Raw genomic sequence first — 25,942 nt, forward strand, 5'->3', positions numbered from 1 at the left:
GGGAATTCAACTCTGACCTCTCTCTCATCAACAAGACGTTTCCGCTTGCAGAACTGACGCATTTTGTTTCTCTCCATTCTGTGTAAACTCTAGAGGCCGTTGTGTGTGAAGGTCGTAGGAGATTTCAGCACTTTCTGAAATACTCAGGCCAGCACAACAACCATGCCACGCTCAAAGCTCAACGTGTGTGTGTGTGTGTGTGTGTGTGTGTGTGTGTGTGTGTGTTTGTGTGTGTAAGTAATTTCATTGCAACATTCATGTCACATTTATTTATTGTTTTTTTTTTTTTTTTTTTTTTTTAATTAATTGAGTCATTAAAGCCAACCTTCTGTCTTTCACAACTCTGTACAAGTTGTAAGGCATTTTTCTTTTGGCACTTGATATAACAGACCTGGACAGACCAGTCAGGCCCCAACAGCGATACTCTGTAGACGGCAACTCAGAAGAGCTACAGATTATGTGTCACTGGAAACTCATTTACTCATTTCACACTCTATTGGTTTCTGTTTTTTAAACTTTCTTTTCTTTTCTTTATTTTATGCGCAGTTGCATCCCATCGCCTGGGGTCAAACTCATAGCATCATGAATCATGTCTGTATTATCACCAAGTCAACATCTGTCTGAAACTTAATGAGAAGTATTTTGTATTCTTATACCCTTTTTTTTTTTTTCTTTTTTCTTTTTTCTTCCTCTCCCCCCTTCCTTACGTAGAAATTACTTAAATTGTCAACGCCATGCAGCTTACCCCCCCCCCCCCCCCCCCCCCCCACACACACTTTTTTGGAAGGATTTTCTCCTTCCCATGACTGCCATTAAAAACAGCTGGGAAGTTTCCTTTCTCTTCAAGCCTTTTTTTTTTTTTTTTTTTTTTTTTTTTTTTTTTTTTTTTGGTAGAACAACTTGTTTACTGCACAAGGTCATGTTACCAAATGGTGTCATATTTCTATTACAAAGGAAATGAAGAGAAATTCAAACCTAGACAAAGTTTTTTTTGGTTTGTTTTTCTTCACAGTATCTACACTGCGTTATTGAGGAGTATTTTTGACTACTCTCTCTGAGGAATTGAAGGATGCACTGGGTGAAGGAATATGCTGGCAGGCTAAAGTAGGGGCAGATAGTGGTCTGGATGCCAAACTGGCCCACTTTACTATAAGAGTGTATTGATGAGATCCTGAGTAGCAGTGTCAGGGCATGGAAACTTTTGTGTGCCTAGATCTTTCACATTATCACAGGACACGGACTGTCCTAATACTACCGCCATCATGCTTCTAGTTTCATATAACTCTGCTACTAAGGCTCAGCATCGGGTATCAGCCTGTAATCAGAGCTCTCATAATGGTATTATTTCAAAATGAAAACAGATTAGGATCTGTGCATCATTACACACAAAGTAAAATTGTCTGGCTTGGACATTTTCCCTTGATTATATAGGGGGAGGGGGTTAATTTTGAGTCCAACACTAGAATTTGTGGCGGAAAATCATTTCAAAGCAGTCTTGATTACATTAGCGGTTTCTTTTATAGAGCGACCGCTGATTGAGAATAGAGGAATTCCTCATCACAGCTGTGGCTCAGTTCCATGTGTTATATAACAGCCATATAGCAAGTTTTTAGGAGTGATTTTTGTATGGCTGGAGTAGATTGTACAACTATACTTTATTCAATTGTATGTGAAATGTAAGTTAGCTAATGCTATAGCTACCTTGTTTCCATTCAAGTGAAGGACAGTTGCAATTAGCTGTCACCTACAGTTTACATAAATACATATTTAATACCCTGAAACTAATTCAGGCATCCTAATATTGGATTAATGAAAATGCTAATCTGCTCTTTTATTCCCTTGAGATTGAGACTGCGTACAGATGGAATGCTAAGCTAATGTGAATAGCAGGTTTGGTTGGCTTTGTGTCAGTCCCACCCTTTTTACAAAGCAAATTTGTCCAGTCCCGCTCACTGGGAGGCTCACCCGAACACAACGTTCCCACCTGTTGGGCATAATCTGAACTACAATAGAGAGCATACAATATTACTTTTAAATGAAATGACTGACATTTTGACAGCCACTCAAATATTCCTCATTTGGAAAAGCCCATTAGTTGATTAGTGGTATCTCGAAATGGTGGCTGTTTAGGAGCAGCAACCCTGGACCTAGACACCCTTCCACAAACAAAGCATGTGTGGACCCAAATGAAACACGGGTAAGAGAGGAGATTAGAGGAGAGCGTTTATGAATTTATTGGCTATAATGTGGTTACGATTACTGCCTAGTTAGGCAAATCAGCTTTATCATTATCCTATTATCAGATAATCAAGAGCTGACATGCTTACTGTCACATAGCCACCTTTAAACCAGCGCGTAGGTGTTAGTGTGGAATTTATGGCACGGGTTTCAGAGGTTGACCTGGAATTTATGAATAGTAGTGTGATTTATATGAGGACTGGTTCGCTTCTGAGTCTGGTTCCTCTCAAGGTTTCTTCCTCATATCATCTTAGGGAGTTTTTACTTTCCTTTCTCAATCGGGATTAATCCACACACTTGAAATCTGTATCCTGTGTTTGTGTTTCTGTAAGGCTGCTTTGAGATAATGTCCATTGTAAAAAGTGCTATACAAATAAAATTGAATTGAGTTGATTTAAGATGCAATGATACTCGAATAGTATATTTAAAAAAAAAATAATAATAATAAAAAAAAAAATCATAAAATAAAATAACTCTCATATGTTTTAGCCTCAAGGGGGCAGAATTCTCCCAGGATTGTAATTGCTTGAGGCCCTTATTAGAAATGAACATCTGTGTACAAGTAGTCTAAAGGCTTCTATGTGTATTCATGCAAATCATTTAAATGTACTGTATTTTTACTGTATACCCGTGGGGTTTGACGATATATTGATCACGTAGCTAGTTCCAGTATATTTTGGACTTGATGCTATGGTCACCCGGATGAAACCTCATTGTATTTAAATGAAATAATACGGAATTTCTTGCCAAAATATGATCGGATGTGCACTCCTTCTCACTAACGCTGAGGTTGTGCACACAATAATAGACCTTGCACATAGATATGACTTAATGTCACACTGATGAGGGTGAAATTGCTCTAATCTCTTTTGATAAACACCGTAAAAGTGTGTCATGAGGGTATAATCGTTATTAATTTTCCACATAGGCCTCCGCAATAATAACACCACCACTGAAGGATGTAATGTGCCAATGAGGCATAAAAGTTTTATTATTTTATTATCATCATGACCTGACTTCTAATCACACACACGAACCATACAGTTTCCCTGATTACATCGTCACGAAATGGGAAGCAACATGACAAGTCGAAGCAATCACATTCCCAGGGTTGGGAGGGTTACTTTAAAAATGTATTTTGTTACAGTTACAAATCACTTCATAAAAATGTCATCAGTAACATACTCCAAGTATCACAATATGAAAGTCATGTAATCTGATTACTTCAAGGCCACATATGTAAATAAAGTCGAGGAAAGCAATAAGATCTAAAATACTTTTATTTAGAGCTTAAAAACATGTTCAGTGTTTGGATTTGTTTTTATAAGATAAATAAATAAAAGCTCACTGTCCCTTATGCGGTGTTACTACTGTAGGGGAATTTACAGTTAAAGACCCAGATGGGACCAGATATGGATACGATCAATGAAGACCAGGAGTCAAGAGATGCCATCAATTGGAGAAAATTTTACTGAAGAACAGTTTGCAGTCTCATCAGCAGAAGACGCACATTACAGCCACAATTATACTCACACAATCACCAAGCTGGACAGGTTACGTCAGGTTGAATGATTCTGATTGGTTGGGGCATAGATAAACTTAGGAAATTTCTTTACATGGGCTGAGAGTCAGAAGAATATCCTCATTGATTATCTGGACGTTCAGGTGGTCAGTCAGGTGGTCAGTTCACCTCCGAACATCCTGTGACCAAAGAGTGCTGACACACACACACACACACACACACACACACACACACACACACACACGTGCACCCACACAAACAAACAGATACACAGCTTCTTCAGGGTTGGATTTGGTCAAGCCTGAAACTTTCCTGAAACACACTGATTATTTAATTAATAATAGTCAGTAAGCACTTTTAAATCTCATAAGCTTGAAGAAGCCATTCAAATCATTTGATATTTTGAAAGATTAATGTTGATTTAATAACTCATTACAAATCACTCAAAGTGTGTGTATGTGTGTGTGTGTATATATATCACTGTGAATCACACTTTACTATGAATGCAGATTTTGAATTTTGATACACTGAAAAAGACACAATTAGCATCACATAAATATATATAAATTCCTACATTCTTTTGAATGTCCATGGAATGAAATATAATATTAGATGCATATGTTCACATAATATAAGTGAACCTTCTGCCATCATTTCCACATTTGAATGGCCGGGTATTACGAAGCAATGTGATAACATGAAATTAAAAATGACCGTATATGGCCATGGGCATTGTTTCGACTCAGGACAGCTGTCGTTTGCTGCTATTGTCCAGCAACTACAGCGCCTCACCTTCTCGCGTTTGCTGAGAGTTGGCTAATGGTTGCGAGGCAGGCATTTTTGCCAATAGTTCCTACAAGCCTTTTAGAATCGAACAATTGGTGTGCGAGAAGGCAGGATTTACAGAGAGGGGTTAAAGCAATGCAAATATGCGCACGTTGCAATATTAAACCATAAGCACGTCATAATGAAACTAAATCCGAATTCCGGACATTTTCTCAAATTTAGAAATCCCGACCGGATGCTTTTTTTTTAAGGTTTGAAAAAGAGGACATATGTTCACCCTACCAAAAGCGTTTCAGAGAACAATTCATGTCTTCATTTCTACCAAATTAACTTTGCGCAAGCACCAGGATGTTACTCATGTGAGTCACGACTGGCAAGAAAGAACCAGAACCAGCTTTTTTTTTTTTTTTTTTTTTTTTTTTAAAAGAAAAGAATAAGTAATCGTGATTTATTCCCATTAAAGCTGCAACAACTAATCGATAATAATCAATTATGAAAATCGCTGTCAACGAATCTCATCGATTAGATGGTCTGCGCACAGCATGGGGGAGATGCGCTTCGGAGAGTAAATACTAAAGTTGTGTTCCAAATGATGTACTGTACAATTACACTATGCACTCTGCACTACTGTCTAGTGTGTGGATTTTAGAAAGGTAATATCATCTCAAATATAACACTAGCGGGTTTTTTTTACTAACCGGAAGTATAAGCCGCTTCCTAGTCGACGGCACATGACGTCATATGCACGCTCGCATTAGCAGACACCCAGATTCACAGACAGTGATTTGCTTCAGTTTACTGTTTACATCAGCGTTACCTTCTCATCCCAAAATGACCAGTCTCCATCAGACGGAGGCGAAATCGTCACGTGACTGAGGAAGAAAGTCCTCTAAGGCAGGAGAGCATTTTATATAAACCACTGCGGAGATCAAACTGATGCACGGGGACAAAGTTATGTTTATATCCAAAATGCTCCACTGTGTGCAAGGGGCAGGGGAAACTGGTGCAAGCTGCTTAAAAGGTTTATTGTCATTATTTGCTGTATTTGCACGCTTGCAGTGTAAATTCTGTCATTTATTATAACGGAAGTGATCTGTTAGTAACGAGGCAGCGTTGCTCCTCATGCACGGTGTAGATGCACTAATACAAAGTGGGAGAGCGAGTAAGATCTGTAATGTCTAATTAAAACACTATGATTAAAAGTAAACAAGTAAACTAACATGTCTAAAGGCAGTGAGTAACAGAAACCACAAGGTGCAGTGAAAGTGAGTTTTTATTATTAATTTAGGACAGTAGTTTAATTCGGTGCTTTTTGTGCATCCATAAACATAATGCATAAATACTATAAAGTTTATGGATGCACAAAAAGCACCGACTTAAACTACAGTCCTAAATTAATAATATATTCTGGTGTGTGTGTGTGTGTGTGTGTGTGTGTGTGTGTGTGTGTGTGTGTGTGTGTGTGTGTGTTGGGTTCTTTTCTGTATTGGAGAAACAGTTGTGTAAAGTTTTAGTCTGAAGTTTATATTTGTAACACTCAGTTTGTAGATTTTATTATAAATAAACAAAAAAAAAAAGGTGCTGAAAGTTTGGCCCGCCCCCATCCGATTAATCGAAAAAATAACTGGCCAACTAATCGATTGTGAAAATAATTATAATAATAAGACCTAATTCCCATTTTTAAAAATGTACCTGTAATCTGATCACCTTTATTTATTTATTTATTTATTTATTTATTTATTTTGGAAAAAAAAAAAATTTTTTTGATGTAACTGTAGCTGATTACAGTTACCAATTTATCGTGTCCTGCTTACGTAATGCTGTCACATGTATCCCGTTACTCCCCAAGCCTGCATGTTACTCAGCATGCATCGTTGAGAACGATTGTCTTCCACACCTTATGTTAACTATACTGTGTCTCTCTGGGCTTCTCTCAGGCTGGAAAACAGCTTTCACACTTCATGAAAAAAGCTAAAAGTGTGAAAAGTCCAACTTGTGCTGAAAAGTCGGTCGACTCCTTCTTTTTAACCAGTTTTTAAAAGGTCCACACAGGACCACACAGCAGCTCACGCTCATGCCATTCACACCCTCCTTTACCACAGAGTAAACATTCTCCATGCGGTGCGGCCGCTCAGTCACTCAGTCAGACACTCCGTCAGTCAGGCAGCGACGCTGGAAAACCTGACTGAACTCGTTCGACACGGAGTGCGTTGGAAGAGAGAGAGTGAGTGAAGGAGGGATTATTTGCTTCTTTTAGAGGCATTTAGGCAGTTTAGGAGTCACTCCCTCAGCTACACGCGTTCTCCACAGAAGGAATATGAGACATGCGTGGAGTTGTGAGAGTTGCAGAGTCCCCCGGCGCCATGCCGAACCTTATGAAGAGCGACCGGGAGATCAGGGCTCACCTGGTGATGCTCATGTGCTGCATGGGTCAGTAGCTGTTCTCCATTTCCTGCTTTACGCCGCCTCTTTACTGTCTCATTAGCAAGCGACTTCCTTCTTTCACTTTGTGGAAAGAGTTTGGGAAAAGGGGAAAGGTCGTGTTTGTCTGTGATAACGAGTGAGAAGTCCGTGATGCACTTTTCTTTCCAGGGTGGGGAAATTAGATATTTGCTGTAAATATCGTTGCCTGAAACAGCGTGCCATTTATGCCACGTGAGCTGAAGTGCTTAGATTGAAGGAATGTTCTATGTGGTTACATAGACATTTTGTTGTTGTTGTTGTTGTTGTTCTTCCTCTTCTTCTTCTTCTTCCCCTAAGAGCATGTGGAGATGCTACTGTCACAGGGTCTAATCAGTGAACCAAAGATGATGATGATGGCAATAAGTCATGAGAAAGTATACAAATGACACACGTGTTTGTGTTGGCAAATCAAATAAATAAAACACACAGATTAATGTCATTGAACCCACCAGATTAATGTTCTTAGTGCTAAATTACAACTTTCTTTTTTTGTGAACACACAGCTGTTCATAAGATATATATATATATTATATATATATATATATATATATATATATATATATATATATTATATATATATATATATATATATATATATATATTATATATATATATATATATATATATATATTATATATATATATTATATATATATATATATATATATATTTTTTTTTTACGTTTTGAAATTTTGTATTAGAGCCACATAGCACTGCCAGACGGGATTCAGGAGATAAGTTGCTGTTGCTGAGTGTTAATGTCATAACCGCTCCTCAGAAACATGCACAAAAAGTGAGTTACAGTGGTTATAGTTACAGCCCAATACTTATTACTGACTGTTATTAAGCTTGGTATTGCCCTTGAAGCAGTAAGTACAGGCTAGTGAGTAAAGGCGTATAGTTTATATAACACCTGTCTTGCTTTTGGTGATCAAGCTCCTTCAGAATCATTTTTTTTGCATAAAAATGAGAGAATAAATGTGATTGGTGTTCTAAATCTCAAAAAGTGAATTCAGTGTCAAAAGCGCAATGAGTCACTGTACAGGAAAAGCAGTTGATCATATGCCAGGAATCGACTCGCAATAAAACGCTTAGCTGTCTATCCTGATGCCACAACGTCAAGGTTATGATGAATGTCGAGCAGATTTCTTATATCGCAATTTATGTCTTAATCAGGAAGGTGAGAAAACTCAAGTTTCACTCTCTGAGCCCATCTTAATTATTAACAAATTAACATCCGCAGTGTGATTCATCTATAAGGCAATGTAAAGAGATGGGGATTATTAGGGGGCCATAATAGAGAAGGGCCAATGGAGGTATTTGACCAGGACACCAGGGTTATACCCCTACCCCTTTACGAGAAGTGTCCTGGGATATTTAACGACCACAGAGAGTCAGTACCTCGGTTTAACGTCTCATCCGAAAGACCTCGCTGTTTTTACAGTATAGTGTCCCCCTCACTATACAGGGGCATTAGGCCCCACACAGACCACAGGGTGAACGCCCCCTGTTGGCCTCACTAATACCACTTCCATCAGGAACCTTAGTTTTCCCCAGGAGGTCTCCCGTCCAGGTACTGGCCAGGCTCAACCTTGCTTAGCTTCATGCGAGAATGGCAGGGAGATATGGCTCTGGCAGCTATGGCTTCTGTGTGTGAGGCATGGGTGTGGGCCTGTCGCCGTGGTTCCAGGAAAAAGAAAATACTGTGGTCAGGAGCAGTACGTAATGGAGCCAGTGCCTCATGGAGATCAAGACTTTTTTTGTTTAATATAGCTTTCTATAATTATCCTTCCTTGCAGAACATGGGGATCACATGGCAGGGAAAATGTGCTCTGGAGCTTAGTTTAGAAGCCAAACAACGTTTTATATCATCTTTATTGTACACCATTATAGGCATTTTACGGTGTGAGAAATAACACGCGCTAATTGATCCTAAATGTTTTAAGAACACTTATGGGTTTATATAAGGTTATAAATGAGGGCTCCACGAGTGGTGTAAATGCTGGAGGACACAAGTGCTGGTGTGCCATGCAGAAAGGGGAATTCCAGTATATGGGATGTTTCTGGATTTTCTGTGATTATTCCTGGTTATGTGCTAATTCCAGTTAGACTCATCATATACACAAACGGAACTCAATAAACCTGTGATGATGACAGGGCTGCATTTATACTCCTAATATATACAGCTATAACGTTCCCCTTTATAAGTGTATACAGTGGTAGCACAAACTTTAAGCCAACACTAACCTTAAGTTTATTGTTTTTACAGATGAACGAGACAGAGTGCAGAAAAAGACGTTTACGAAATGGGTCAACCAGCATCTCCTCAAGGTAGGTCTTTTGCTTTTGTGTCATATAGAGCTGACATCAGTAGAAAATGCAGTTAACATGTTATTATAACAAACTTGAAAGATCCTACTAGGATCCCGTAGAATAGTATTCAGTTTCAGTATGATCATTGAAAGCCTCTGTACGTTCCCATTACCATGGGTCGTACCATTATTCTTCTTAGCTCAAGTATTTTATTATTCAGTTTTGTTAGATGACTCCTTTTGTGAGGTGTGGAACCGCATCACCATAGACTGCAGTGCAGATTTCCAAAACGTGAAAAGTGAATACACCATGTACCTCATGCTCACATTTCTCAAAACCGCATATGGCGTCTGAGTGGAGCAACAGAAAAGTGTTCAGCCTGTTATCCGGAAATCGCGAGTTCTGATGATGCCACAGCCATCCATGGTTGGGAGTCCAAGAGAGCAAAATTGGCTGTGCTCTCAGGGAGGGAGGAGGGGTGGCATATTCTCTCTCTCTCTCTCGGTCTCTCTCTCATGCTCATGCATGCGGCAGTGGGTGGATAGCGCTTTCCTCCGAGTGTGTTACGCTGCTTCCTGGCGTTGCATGAGCAGCAGTTCGAAAAGATGTGGTTAGTTGGCTTCACGTTCCTCGGTGAAGCACATGATATCCTTCGTCCTCTCTGGCTGGTAGCTAGTGTGTGATGGGTGGGAAGCTGCCTCATGGGTGGGAAATATCTAAATTAGGGAGAAAATTGGGGATTGGGGGGGACAAACCAAAAACCCCCACAAAAAATCGTTAAAACTTTTGCTTAGATAGTTAATGTTTTGAAAACCCAGTATCTGTCTAAAAAAGTGGTAAATTGGCTTTACTCTGTGTTGAAGTATTGCACACGTCTCTGCACACTGACGTAGATTTAGTGTGCAAATCATCATGGATATCACTTTTCTCAAGTTTATGCTTACTAATGAGATCAAGTGTGTTCCTATTTTAACATGTACTCCCTGTTGTCCTCTACTGCTCTTGTTCTTCAAGTAGCCACTTGTGTGACGTAGGCGTCACACACTTATGCAGGGGGAGACCGGGAGGACGTGTTAAAAGGAGTATTGTAACAATTCAATTTTATTTGTATAGCTCTTTTTACAATGATCATTGTCTCAAAGCAGCTTTACAGAAACATATAAACACAGGATACAGATTTTAAAGGTGTGAATTTATCCGTAATGAGCAAGCCGATGGTGAGGGGGAAAAACTCCCTAAGACGATATGAGGAAGAAACCTTGAGAGGAACCAGACTCAGAAGGGAACCCATCCTCATCTGGGTAACAACGGATAGTGTGAAAATAAAGGGAAGTTCATTATAGATTTTATATGAAGTCTGTTTTGTTGAACCGATCCACTGTTCACTAAAGAAGGCTTGAGTGCAGAACTGTATTTGGAAATCGCAGTCTTAAGGCCACAGTAGCAACCGTAGTCCCAGCAACCATTGTGAAATTGAGGTCCAAAACTATTCCCATGGCACTTCAAGTGGCGCCATCCTCATCAGTCTCCTGGCTGCACCGCTTGGGGCCGTCCTCAGTAGCAGAATGTAGCCTCCAGTTGATGAGGACTCCAAGCAGAAGTAGGGCATCAAGATGGATCAGGCAGGTCTGGAGACAGGAAGGGTCAGGATTACTGGCATCTCAGGAGTAACAAACACTACTGCAGTTCCTTCATTCATTTATTTGTTCATCTTCAGTAACTGTTTTATCCTGGTCAGAGTTGTGATGAATCAGGAGCTTATCCCAGGAATGAGGCAGGAATACACCTCAGATGGGACCACTGCAGGGCTCCATGCACATACATTCACACACTCTTTCACCCCTAGGAGCAATTTAGAGTAGCCAATCCACCTGTTTGCTTTTGGGAGCTGGGAGAACAGCATTGAACCTGGAGGAAAACCCTCACAGACACAGGGAGAGTATGCGGAAGGAAGGGAGGAAGGAAGTGTAGGTGGTATAATAATTACAGAAGACAACTGTTATTATATTCCCAAGATGATCCAAAAAGGTCATGGCTTAAATAACTTCCCCTGTTGCACAGAATGTCAGCAAGTCATCCGAAACATTTCACACATCTGATTTTTAATAAGGCTACAGGATAAATGAAGTCTTGAAGTTGAAATTACACAGTGTTAGACTGTTGCGCGAGACCGTGTACATTAAACTGAGGTCAAGAATGACTTTCATGATTATTATATGTAGCACACATGAATCTTAAGATACATCTAAAGTGGTAACTTGGAGACACCTGACAATGATTTACCAGCCTCCCTGTGATGAATACTTTCTTGTTTCGCTGCAAAGGCGTGGTTCACGCAGAAAAACACTAAGCTGGTTTGCCAGCTTTTGTTCTGCATGACGCCCAATTATCTGCCGGGCCCAAGCATGTACTGATTACTTTACAGATTCCTCCTAAGCAAAAGAACATGCGATGGCTTGTTGGACATCCTTCAGAATTAATGATTATACCTAAATTCATGGGGCAATGATATAATATATTGTGGCATTTGTTTACCTTGCTAGCTCATCAGCTTAGTTAAAAACACAACTAAGTTTTTTTTCTGAAGGATAGCCATTGTATTATGGATTAAATATATAATGCTGTGCAAAAAAAAAGGAAAAAAAAAAGATATTTGTTAAATTACCAAACTAACTTGATAAACTTAATAAATCGTACAATATTTAGCTGAGCAGGATGTGCAACGGTGGATGGAAATAATGTGATCGCACACAGTGTGACAAATATCTGACAGAGAATGAAACTATCATCACACCAAACTGGATTTTCAAGAAGATCAGAGAAGGAACAGGAAGACAGGGAATGTACTGGAACGGACATCAATGAACATCAAAGGCAGTGTCCCTTTAAATAAGCGAGAAATCTGATCTAATACTTCTGATCCCAAAGTCATCTCAGACCATGAGAATCATGGTGTGAGAGTTAGAATATTTTACGGAGAAAGAGGATTTTTGATTTACAAGGCTGGCCAGGAGAACATTGCAGGCTTCTCTAAAAGACGACGTGGCCTTGGGTGATTTCAGACAGTTCTGTAGTTGAGCTGAGGAAAATCAATGCAAGAGTGAATGTGCAGATAAAAAAAAAAAAACCCAACAACTTAATTCCTCATGCTGCATTTGTAGTAAAGTAATAATACTAGTGCCAATACTTTGTAAAGTACTAATTGGTAAAACTTATGATCCGGACCATGAACGCAGGTTCAGTTCTGCATTCTGAAGAGTCTCTTATCAGGTAGCATAAACATTTCGCACAGTTCTTTAACTGGATACGCAACCGTAAATAACCATAAACACAAATATCGCTGCTAATTTAAACAGGATTTAAACTGCTACGATTTAAGATTATGAATGGCTGCCTTCAGGTTTGGTGGAATTGTTTTTAGGTGTCTGTCCTACAGAAATGTAGCTGGAAGGCAGCAGTAGTGACGATATTCATGATAAGAAAAATATGCACTGCCTGTCAAGATATAATCCGTTACAATCATTGTGATAATCAGTTATACAAGTCAGCAGTTATATAAATCTTTCTGCCAAAGTCTGTTTGTTTTTGCTTTGCATGTTGAAAGCATGAAAGCGATTGTGTATCATTTTGTCCTTTCTAAACAAAGCATGTATAAATAACTTGAAAGCAATTTAGGAGCAAAGTAAAATGTACGTTGTGGGGAATTGTGCTTAGGGGCATGTGAAGTTTGGTCGTTTATCTAGACCTAATGATGTGTTGCATGCAAATGTGGGTGCGCTTATGGTGTATAGGATAGGCTCCACAAAAGAACAAAGCGGTTGCCGAAGATGAATTGATGAATTTGATGCGGTGTGATTGTAGCTGATTTCCTCTGGGCGCATGGGGTTTTGCATGACATGCGGAGGGCAGGAAACTCAGACCCGAAGGCCTCTAGTCTATTTTGGCTGCACAGTTGTGACTGTAAGGAATTAGGGGGGAGAGGGTCTGTGTGAAAGTGGGTCAGTGAGGCAGCGTGCTCAGTGACTTTAGCAGTCTGGCATGTGGGACTGACTCTATGCCTGGATGTGTTTTGAAATCTGTAGTGTCAGACTGAATTATTAAAGGGCCTGGAGATAAAAAAAAAAAAAAAATATCTGTCATTAGCCATTAATAAGAAAGGAGCTTGCATATAAGGGAAAGAGAACAGTACTGTATTAATTATGTGTATTAAAAGGGCCATTCTAATGCAGCTAATACATAGGAAATACAAAACAAATTTTATAAATGTTATTTTAATGACTCTGACTATATGTGAGAAATGATTTAAAATGTCATAGTTTGAGTATTGAAAATGTTTAATATCATCAGTATCTTAAAATCATAGAGTTGGTAGATTTCAAGAGAACATTCAAAATTTTATTAATACAGATAATTAATTAAAGGCGAGTAAACAAAGTTCATTTTGATGCCTAGTGTTCATACTGTATATGGAACAGCACTCCCCTACCTCAACACTCTCCTGAAGGCTTATGTTCCCCCACGCAATCTGCGATCAATTAATGACCCACGCTTAGTAGTGCTTACTCAGCGTGGCTCAAGGTCCCATTCCAGAACCTTCACACTATCTGTGTTGGAATGAACTTCCAACCTCAATCCGGATCGCAGAATGTGTCACTATCTTCAAAAAAACAGTTAAAGACCCACCTCTTCCGTGAACACCTAACCAGCCCACTTTGCTTTTTCTAGAACTCAATTATAAATCTTGTATGGTAGCACGACTTGTATTGTTCTCTGCTTGATATATCACTTTGCTTGTATTTCCTCATGTGTAAGTCGCTTTGGATAAAAGCGTCTGCTAAATGAATAAATGTATATGCGATGTACATATCTATTTACATCAAACGTTGTTGCACAATGTCCAGGTAAGAAAGTGACTGGAAATATATGTAAGCTGTCTAAATTAGTCTTTTGGTGAGAAATGTTTGATTACAGTTAGAAGTTGAGATGATAATCATAGCTATTTTATTTTGTATGCCCAGAATGGTCCATGATTTTCATGCTACAGCTTCTTACATTACATGAATGCTAATTATAGGCCTAGTTGATCAAACTGGGTACTAAAGAATTTATTTGTAATTGTGGACTGGAGTGAACAAGCAATTGGTTGGGAAAAAATGTTTGTATACTACACGATCCTATCCTGTAAAGTTGCCATCAAAATGATTCAACCCCCGTCGCAAATCAGGTTTGTTGTCAAAATTTACAGACCTTCAGCTTTTTGCAATGAACAAATCAAACAAAAGTAACTGAAATAGTTCATCACAATGAATGCTGCAAGTGCGTTCCCCAAATTCAACTGAAAATGCAATTTATAATGATTTCTCCAGTTTCAGAATTATTCACCCCCTCTGAATAGAATCTCTCACAACAGCAAAAATATGCAAAACAGGTGTTGTCTCAGTGGAAAAAAAAAAAGTATATATATTGTAAATACATCATACATTTTTAGTATGTGTTGCCTACAACAACAAGAAAAAAAACCACGTGACTTTACTAAAAGACTGATAAATGAGTCCCAATGTTTATATAATAAAACCCAACTAATATAGAGCAGACTTGATATCAATGCCAGCAGATGTGTAAAAGGTATAACTCTTGTGTGTCCAGGTACGAAAGCACGTTAACGACCTATACGAGGATTTGCGAGATGGACATAACCTGATCTCATTGTTGGAGGTCCTGTCTGGTGACAAATTGGTGAGTAGAGATGTTTGTCTAGCTCTCATTCATCCGTATTTGCTGTCAGGTATATCTTCTGTACATCTTTTTGTATATGAGATATTGTAATCACGTTAATTAGCACTTTCTTGTGGTAACCTCACAATGTTCTAAGGGCCATCACAGTACCATTTTTAGTCGCAGCAGTCCACATTTATCGTGTGTCACGAAAAATAATAATAATAAAGCCTGTAAAACACACAGCACGTCTGATTTGCTATAACCTTTTTTACTTTCAGTAATGTGATTGATGCATGAAAGTGTGTTTGGTGCATCTGACATGCTGCGCAGTATCTAAAACAGAACGAGACTGTAACACGTAGACTACAGTAGTTGGAGAATGAATGAATGGTTTTTGAGCTGTATCTCTTATCTGGAGATTGTATTTGCACTGTTTTATACCTTTTGTAAATATAAGTGGGCTGGTTGTGCTGTTGTTTTGCAAGACGTAGAACGTTTGCATGTGTTGATGCTGCTTTTTACTTCACAAACCAGTTGTACAGTTTGTAATTACAGCCATTTTAATGGGACACAATTTTTTTTTTTTTTTTAATTTTAAATAGGGCAGACTGAGACCTCTGACCTGTGTTTATTAATTATATGTCCATCATTGCAGTTGGTCCATTTTATATTGTTTAAAATAAATTAAATAATTATTTAATTATTTAAAAATAAAGTTCAAAAAGTCCTTTTATAGGCTAGAACTTAAACTACATATAAATATGACATATATGATATTTATATTTTAAACCAGGCCACCACAGTGTCATGGATTTAATCAAACTGTTAAAAACGCACAAGCCGGTGGTGATTTTGACCATCGCTGATCACAGCCATGCCGATATTCAGTATAACTGCACTCTTGCTTGTGCGATAATAATAATTTTTTTTAAAATTCCCAGATTTTCTGTGTGGTCTCAGACTACTGTGTGTATATATGGGATGTTCACTATTTATCATATTGTTATAATAAAAGGGAAGAGAGAATGGCTGTAAGGCAAGGAGCAAAAAAAAACAACAACCCCAAATACAACTATAATCTCACTAATGTGGCAGTGTGCAACGCTGCCTAGCCAAATCTAGGTAGTTGTTTTGCTTACTTCTGGTCAGCAAGGCCATGCTGTTCTGTGCGTTTCATAATCATCGTCTATGATACAGCTACGAATGAGCTAGGAGTGGCAGCAGATAGCCTTGTCTGAGAAAGTTACTGTTTACTTTCTTTTGTTTACTGTTGTTTCTGTTCTCTTTTCTTTCTTCCTCTGTTTTATGTGTCTCTCCCTGTGTTCATCTCCGTTAATTTGTTCTCTGGTCTCCTTGATCTCATGTGTGCCTTGTCTGTCTGTCTGTCTGTTTTTCTGTCTCTCTCTCTTGTTCTTGCTTGCTCTCCCATGGTTAAGCCAAGGGAGCGCAATTTTCTGAAGACGTTACGGTTGGTGAGTTCAGCTGAAGCATGCACGGTTGAGCAGCATGGCCGTGTGCAGGAGGAGGATGATGGTGGTGATGATGATGATAAGGGGGTAGGTTTGGTCACGTGACCTCCTCCCCCTCTGTAACACAACTAATGAAGAGTGTGCAGTGACCGTTAATCAGAGTGGCAAAACCAGTGAGCTCGTCTTCTCGATGGTGGACTGTAGGAGTTTAGAAGTTAAGACTTGCACTTTTACTTCAGGGATTCTAAAGCCCTATGTGCTGTTTGGTATGAATAGAGCCTCTGCCATTGATGGGGTTGCCATGGAGTGCTTCAGAATGTGTCTTGTAAAGCTTGGGAACTAAATGACCTGACTACAATTCCTCACGCTTTGATCACTAATCATTTTGGTGCCATTATTGAAGAGTCTCATATGTCATCTTTCCAACGTTTTGTAGTTTTTAATACACTATAGGCATCATTATGGTGTATATATCTTCAGTTTTCATTAATGCGTTGTGGAATTAAGTCATAGGGCGTTTTCACGCCTGCCTCGTTTGGAGCGTTTGCTTCGGATCCTGGTGCATTTTCTCTCTTGGTTCGGTTCATTTAGACATGTACGAAACCAATATACGCACCCAAAGACATATACACACCCATTTAGACATATACGCACCCAAAACAGTCGTTACGGGACCACCTGAAAAAGGTGTCTCGGCCTGACGACAAACGAATCCTGGAGCGGTTTGCTTGTGGTGAGAAAGCAATCCGACCCAAGGAACCAACCTGTATAGCAATGCATGATGGGAACTGCATTGCATAAAAAAGCATGTTTGTTTTGCTAATAGCACGCAACATGAATTATGGTTTAACTTGGACCAAAGACAAGGTAAAATGCCTCATTGAAATTTGGTCTGACGAACAAATTTCTGAACAACTTTCAAAAACGCAGGTGTTTAGCAAGTGTCCCAAGGAGATGGCCTTTAATCGCTCTTGTCGAACATATGAATTACATAAATTTTAATAACTATAGCTAAAAAGAAAGCCACAGTAAGCTTGCACAGCTTCTGTCTGTCCATCCATCGATGGATGAACGCTATGAGCAGAACCCCAGAACGTAAACAGACGCGCACTGACCAATGAGAAGACAGCTTACTCACATGTGACTTGCATGAACACATTTTGGTACGCTTTGAATGTTGCCTTGTGAAATCAAAACGAACCAAGGAGAAAATACAACAACCGAAGTCCCCGTTTCAGAACAAAGCACAGATCTACAGGTCTGAAAACGCCCAGAGCGTTTAGTTCTTGGGTGGCTTGTTGCATCCAACAGCATCAAACTCACATCTGTTTGTGTGTCCATTTGTCTTCAATCATCCACTCAATCATAGGGAAATATGATGAATCCTAAACACAATATATTATTTGCACCTGAAGTAGGGCCCAACAAAATAGCAGCCAGTTTTAAGATTCTACAGACTTATGGGTATCGGTAGAGTTCACACAGATAAAAGCATTAACAATGTAATGCACACTTATTGTATGCAAGTCCAAGCCTGGCCATCATATTAATACATGCGTGTAACTTGCTTTAGAATAGTGTTGGCAACAAATTAAAAAAAAATTTAAAAAAACTTTTCAGACTCTTTAGCAGTCACATAAAGATGGATGCTTTACTCTACGTTATTAGCATACTAGCAAGTGACGGGTCACTGATGTCTCTGTAGGGCCTGATACTGTAGTTTATGGACGAACAATGTCCAGGACTAATTCTAGATTCAGTTAGAAGTGCTAGTAGTCAAAATGTATAGCCTACAGTCCACTAGATGATTTTATACGCACCACTGTGTTTAAGACGTATTTAAGTGGGATTTACGTGTTATGCGCTAGGCTTCATACTAGCTTTATTGGCAGATTAGCAAAGCAAGGTACCAGCTGTGTACACTCACCAGAGACGATCTCCGTATATGTAAAAAAGATGAAAAGTTCATCTTCAATTAAATTTTTTGTGAGGGAGCTTATTGTAGGTAGGAACTAATTGTGAGCGGGGACCTGAAGAAACATCAGACCACACGTACCATACGAGAAGGAGTTGAAACAAGTCATTTAGATTAGTCAGTTTACCGCATCATGTACGTAATTTACATAGAATTGAGAAATTCACAATCCCAAATGTCACTGAAATTGCTGCTCAGTGTCGGGTGCTTAGAAAAAATACAAATAAAAAGAATGGTCACCGGTCAATTGGTTGCTTGTTAGTGTGACTGTAGCGTTAGAATTCTTTCCAAAATTTAGTTGCTGTAGTTTATATATCCTGCACTGATCCTGCATCTCTTTTTATTTCTGTATTTACTTTGTCATGGTCATCACCACATCTCATTATATGCTAAGCTTAACATTTTCCACTGCCACACCGTTGAAGTTTTGGATAAAAAAAAAAAAATAAATTAGTAAATCTGACTAATACAGATTTTGAACCACTTCTTCTTGAACCTTACATCATTCAGACATGAATTTTCGCTTGTGACTGCAAATGGACATATGGAATCATGCATGAAAGACAGAAAGTGATGTAAACAGGTTTGCAAAGCGGAATAGAGGATGCCCTTGGAATTTGCTCCATTGGACTGCATTAAAATGATACTGTGCAACGTTTTTAGCTCCGCAAAACTAGTGCATGAGCACGCCGCAATTAGTGACACATTTTCCACATCAGTCGGGCTCTAATCTGCCTCGAAGGTGACAATTATTAGAACATTGGCGGCAGTGGAGGAACACTGGCGTGGTAAAGTGTGTTATACATCCTGTTAATACACGTCACTCTTTCTTTCTTTCTCATCTTCCTTGTACAAGTTGTCGTTTGTTGCCCCACTGCCTCATGCTATAGCTCCGATGTGCTCCAGTTGTTCTGCCGCTGGCTGTCTGCTCTTTCATCACACGGTCTGTTTGTCCTATAACTCAGACTCCAGTCATCCAGGAGTCTCTCCATTATTCTTTACAAGCAGCTACACGTCTTAGGTTCCAAGCCGGTTTTTGAGCTGGTCTACGTTCAACGTTTTGAGTATACTTGTGCTTATTTGGGATGCATCGATACTGATCTTGGTATTGAGTATCAGTCTGATATCATTCTCATTTACTCGTAGGAAGTATCCAATACCAGGTGATACTTCACTATGCTACACTACATGCACACTTCCTTTTCGCTCGCTTGTACCGATGCTGTTCTGTGCACTCAAGTCAACCACCCTGATGCTCTCGATCAAAGACGCCATAACACCTTGAACATAAAACCCAGCACGAGGAGTTCATTGCAGCACACCACTAAATAAAATGTCCCATGATGCCCCTGATTTGATTAATACGAAGTCGTATACTTTTTTTTGAGTAGTATCGAAAAACATGTACTCGGTCTGAGAAAAATTATGGTATTGATGCATCCCTCATGCTTATTAAATCACTGGCAGAATAATTTCAGCTTCACCTGCATGGGGTTGTATAATTACAGACATGTCCAGGACTGATCGACAACAAGACCCTTGAAGAAATAGGGGTCAGTGTATTTCTCTTTCCTGCAGAAAGCTAGAAACCAGGGATATACTGTACTGCTGTTGCTACTGAGGATGCAGTGAGTACGTGCAGCTGATAACTGAGGTGTTGCAGAGCGATGTACACTCACTTTTCCCGTTGTCTCTCTTCTTTCCAGCCTCGGGAAAAAGGCCGGATGCGCTTCCACAGACTGCAGAACGTACAGATAGCACTGGACTACTTAAAAAGACGGCAGGTAAGCCCGAACAAGCCTTCCTTTAGCAGATTCATCCTCATATCATGCAAGTACTGCTGAACATAAGTCCGTCTGACCTCGCTGCGATGCAGATGGTTATTCACGATAGCCTCAGGCTGATGGGAAATTGGGTTTGTCACAGACGGGAATAATAAAAGGAGACGCATCAAATTTATAGCATGAAGCTTGAACATATGAAATCTTGGAATGTGCAAGCATTGCCAAGGTTCATTCTTTTATTATGAAAGAATTAAGTTCTGAGTGTATTGTGTTAAAGAATACTTAAAGAAGTGCTGGAAAATCTAGTGCTGTTATTGTAATTATTATAAATTATGTTATTATGTAACTATGGCACCTTATTTAACTTCCAATCATGGAATTCTAAGCAGTAGGATTCATGAAATGTCCAGTGTTTCTGCCACAGTTTTTGATGGGGTGGAGGGAGAGCACAAACACATTATCTGTCATTGTTGGTCATTTTATATTGTTTTGGTTCACCACAGCTGGTCCGTCTATTCTCATCACTAACAAAGAAACCTACTAATGGGTAAACAGATCTTCCCACAGACGCCATTGTGCCTGAATGGCAGTTGTGTAGTCTAGTGTCCTGTTTTCTTTCTTGTCTGCTAGTGCCCTCTTATGGCTAGTAACCGACAATAACGTATCAGTCTAGGCTTAGAAATGAACCTTGCTTGCAATTTACTCGTACCACATACAGTCCCTCTAGATCAGGGGTTCTCCCTTTGAATGTAAAAATAAATGCTGTGGACCCTGGAAGTTTTAAAAGCGACGTTTACTAGATTTGGTACATCAGAGTCGAAGCATCCCAGTCCGTCAGGTTTCCGAAAATCCAGAAGACTGGTACACAGAAGAAACCTAGGTTTGAAGCCAACATGAGATGTTTATAAAATTCACACGCCAACTGTAATAGGAAAACCGGCCAGTGTTGGTACTCAAGAACTGTTTAGGATAGTACACAAGTATGTGATTTGAGACACAACACTGTTTGTTTAGTGGAGGTAGATAAACGGGGAGATTCGCCCATTTTTATTACACATGCCCTATTAATTTAAACATAGCTTGTCTCAAAGTGAGTCATAGCGGCAAGTATTTCAACTTATTAGCGCACAGAATCTTTGATATTTCTAATGCTAATCTGTAAAATAAATGAATAAAACAAAAGAGGAGAGGAGTTTCTCTCACGACCCCATGTGCAAGTCATGTGACCCCAAGCCCTAGTTAAGGAACCCCAGTCAAACAGACTAATAACTGTAAGAACTCAATAATATAGGGAAGTGGTAGCTGAGTGGTTAAGACATTGGACTTCTGATCGGAAGGCTCTGAGTTCAAAATCCCAGCACTGCCAAGCTGCCACTGTTGGGCCCTTGAGCAAGGCCCTTGACCCTCAACTGCTCAGTTGTATAAATGAGATAATTGTAAATCATGCTGGATAAGGGCATGTGCCAAATGATGTAATGTAATAATAAATACAGTAATGTCTAACGTAATGGTGTATTGTGATAATGGTGGACTGTAACCCCATTTAAAATTCATACACCCCCTGGCTTTGCTTCACAGACCTCATTTAGCGACCTACCTTTCCCAGCTTTCTGTACTCATTAGCCTTGTATTGTATCTCTGTATTTATTCAAGAAACAGTGTCAAAAGATAACACAATAAGAGTCAAGAAATTATGTATAATCTATAAATGTTCCGTCTTAACTGTCGTTACTTATCTTGAAACATGATCCAAAACAAGCTGATATGTGTGAGAGGGTTAGACTAACTATGCAGTTAATGTTTCACTCTCACATCTGACACTAGGTGTCCCTGATATCACCCAAAACACTTACTTGCACTGTGCTGACATTTATTTATTTATTTATTTATTTATTTATTTATTTATTTAGAGCCATTTTATCCTGTATGATCACTTTTTTGCCCTTTAATCAGGTCTACATACCATTTAGATCTGTAGGTAGGTCTGCAGGTCTACATACCATGTAGGTTTGTAGGTACTGATTGTTACTATGCACAGTTTGAGACCCACGTGACCATCACGGAGATGTTATTGGGTGCTGGATCATTCTCACACAGCAGTCTGCGGTAGGCTTTAAATGAATAGACTGAGCAGACGGAGTGGACAAAACTGTTCATAGCTGTTCAACAGATGGGCTAGAGTCATGTGACCAGTTACATGGTTAATGTGTGGGCACAAAGTAAAAACATGAATTCAGTGTGTGGGACGTGACGAATCACTTCTCCCCATCTCTCCATGTTGCAGTGTAGTTAAGAGTGACGCTATGCCATGATGATGCTATGAAACAGCACAAACAAACAACTAAATGTCTGATGTCATGTAAAATTCAAATGGCCAGATATTTCCTAGCACATTCATTTTATTCAGATCACTCCAGCAGCCAAAAAGTGCAGGTTATTGCACAGTAATTCAGATTCTTCAGGATTTATATTTGAATCAGAAGGAAAATCAAGATCTATATTTGAAGGGCTTATGTTTTCCTAGAGTTGAAAAAAGGAATTTCCCTGACCTACTATTGCTAACGTTAAGAACGGATATCAATTAACAGCCGTGTTGCTGTACAAAAAAAAACAAAACACCTTCTGACCAATCAGATTCAAGAATTCAGCCGTGCTGGGGTATAAAGGAAATTACCTCACCTCTTATAACTAACAGTACATGAGCTAAATTGGACTCTTGTAGCTTTAGTTAACTGAAAAAGCACCGCTGGGAAATGAGCGAAGTTGATCAAGTTAACCTTATTGAGCTCGCTGGATAGAAGGTGTTGAAATGATAGCTCTTTCCACACTGACGTGTGCTTTTCACAGGTGAAACTGGTGAACATCAGAAACGACGACATCACAGACGGCAACCCAAAGCTGACACTGGGGCTAATATGGACCATAATTCTGCACTTTCAGGTCAGTGTGCTTCACCTTTTCCTGATCTTTACCTAGCTGCTTGCTGTCAGCTCTTCACTGTTGTTCATTTCATATCCTGAGATCTGCCTCTGCGTCTGTTGTTCTATGGGTATAATGTTGTAGTGCATTCTTCGGATTTGAAGAATGCAGCATGCAGCTCTTTGTACATGTGCGACGTTATGGTGTGATGACAGGATTTTGGCAAAATGAATTTCAAGAACTTCACGTGCTTTATGTGCGTAATCTACAATGATATGATATTCTAAATTTTCACATTCTCACAGATGTCGCAGTAAGAAATAAAGGATAAATTATAACAAATAAACTAATGACATTGTTTTAAAAACAGATCGGAACAAGATAAAAATACATAACAGTGGAGGTTAAAAACAAAAAGCATTCAAATATATATTCAAAATGAGATTTTTCCTTAGTGTTTGTGAGCACTTAAACCATGCATTTGATTATTTACTACTAGCCAGGCTGGTGGTGTTTTTTTTTGTTTGTTTGTTTGTTTGTTCGTTTGTTTGTTTGTTATTCTGGACTTAAAGTTTGAGTTTATACAGCACTCGTTAAAATGAATGCACCCTTGATCATGCAGTTCATTTTCCAACCACAAGAGGTCAAAACAACCTCATCCAAACGAACAAGGATCACAACAAAATACATAACCAGATGCGCACCTGGAATATTCTGGACAGATTTATGTTATGTCTTCATGTTACCCAGAGATGATGTTGTGACCCTTTATGACCGTGAAGGAATCGCAGAAGACAAGTGCTTCATTTCTTTATTGAAAACAATCGCAAGAATGTAGAAAAAAACGATTAAAGAACGGCGAGGCACTACCCTACAATGCTGAACACTGCCTCAAAACTGTCATAATCCCCCTCTTAGGCTTACAGTGTAGTAGGTAGGCTCATATGCACTTTTTAAGAAAAAAATTACAAAATGTAGCTATAAGGCATGTCACTGTAATGGTATCATTGAGGCTACCTTTTTTTTTTTTTTTTTTTTTTTTTTTTTTTTTTAAAGACCTTAAGGGCTATTGATTTAACTTTAAGGGATGCATTAACACTGTAAAATGTGTAGCACTTTTTTCTGACAGCGTGTGGCTTTGCAGCAATGTGGCGACAAACGTTAAATGTAATAGTGTGTATATATGCTCGTATACTCTTACTGGGTCTGTGATTTCCACACGTAAGTACAGGGTGTTGAGTAATAAGAGCAGCCTAGACTCTACTATATATCACCTTAATGCGCTTGCCCCCAGGATCATTCCTTGTCAAGCTTCACTCAAATGTTGTGGTGTGCTAACACGTATGATGAAAGATTTCATATCGTCTTGGAGTTTGGCTACGCTGTTTGATTGACGTATTCAGATCATACTCGGGATAGCGCTCGCGGCGAGCGATAACCAAACGCTTTTCTTTTCATGTGTTCAAGTATTTGATAATTATGTGCCTTTGAGATATCTGTAGATTTTTGTCACCTTGCCCGAGAAAGAAAATATTAATCGCACATGGAGTCTTTCTCCAAGCTGATGACGGATTCAGTCAAACACGTACAAGTTAGGCAACACATTGGTAACATTTTGCTCGATTCCTTACGTGAAAAAATTTGTCGGGCGTTAAGCTCGGGGTTAGGATGGTACATTGTCTTGTGATTTTAAAGTGTGAGAAACGGTGCGAAATCCAGCTGGGCATCAGGGTTGGGCAGGGTTGGGCATCAAACAGCGTGATTGGATGCTCGCATTACCTTATTTATTTATCTCGGGTATTACGTTGGCAAGGTAAGGGATGTGGCGGTGTGCAGATAAAACCGATACCTTCCAGCTAGACCAACTGAAGAACACGTTCAAGACGCAAATGAAATAAATTTCAAATATTCCGTTTCAAATGTTTCATTTTGCACACAGTGTTGCTGTATTGGATTTCGCTGTTGATTCACACTTCATAAGAAGTTGGTGTGTGTGTGTGTGTGTGTGTGTGTGAGAAAACAAACCTGCGATGATGACTCCCTCCTTCAAACAAGTTCAGAACTGATCCTGCTTTCAGACTCAGGCCAAGCATGAAAACACTGAGATTGCCCCTGCTTGTAGTGCCACACACACGGCCTTTATCGAGTTACTAACAGACCCGAGTGTGGTTATTGGGCAGGTACAATATCTTGTGTAAACTCCTGGTCCCAAAAACCTTTGCATAGGTCTCTCTCAGTTCCTGTCTAGCTCTTTCTCCTTGTCTTTCTCTGAACAGGTTTATTAATATTCCTGGCTCTGACTTCATGTTCCATTGAAGAATGTTGGCAGTCATGTCCGGACCAAGCCAGACACCACTTTTCAGAATTTCTGTTTACTCGTTCAGTTATATACTCGCTTAAAGTGTATTCAGCTGTGCACACGATGCACTTGATCATCTCCTGCACACAAACAACACTGAGGATCTAGCTGCTGGGCTGTAGATGAAACGGTAATGTTTGTAGGCTTTCGAGGCAGGTCCGAAGATGTGCAGCGATGAATAAAAAATGCCCAGTAGATAGGTGTGTCAACTAAGGTTGTTAATAACATTTGAGCTCATAAAGCACATTGGCAGGTAGCGTGGGGTAACGTGTGCCAAACACCTGCCCCGTCAGTCTCACGCATGCCGTTGGGCATGAGCCGCTGGTGGCTGTGGACCTGTTGCTTCTTGATTCTGTAAATGTGGCAGCATTTTTGGACAGTTCTCTGCACATTCCAC

The 25,942-nt window shown here is 39.4% G+C and overlaps 1 protein-coding gene across 26 annotated transcripts in view; it reads left to right on the forward strand.

Annotated features, from left to right (window-relative positions):
- dst (dystonin) overlaps positions 1–25,942 on the forward strand; it is a 155,072-nt gene that overhangs the window by 29,738 nt on the left and 99,392 nt on the right. For 25 of the 26 annotated variants that reach the window (XM_053679460.1, XM_053679452.1, XM_053679455.1 and 22 more), the window contains 4 exons: positions 9,278–9,339; positions 14,968–15,057; positions 20,190–20,267; positions 23,115–23,207. In XM_053679460.1, coding sequence (XP_053535435.1) covers positions 9,278–9,339; positions 14,968–15,057; positions 20,190–20,267; positions 23,115–23,207 — 323 coding nt within the window. Of the gene's footprint in view, positions 1–6,748; positions 6,977–9,277; positions 9,340–14,967; positions 15,058–20,189; positions 20,268–23,114; positions 23,208–25,942 lie in introns of those variants that run through there. The other variant, XM_053679472.1, reaches the window with a different exon arrangement.

Source organism: Ictalurus punctatus, chromosome 3 (assembly GCF_001660625.3).
Source record: "Ictalurus punctatus breed USDA103 chromosome 3, Coco_2.0, whole genome shotgun sequence".
NCBI lineage: Eukaryota > Metazoa > Chordata > Actinopteri > Siluriformes > Ictaluridae > Ictalurus > Ictalurus punctatus.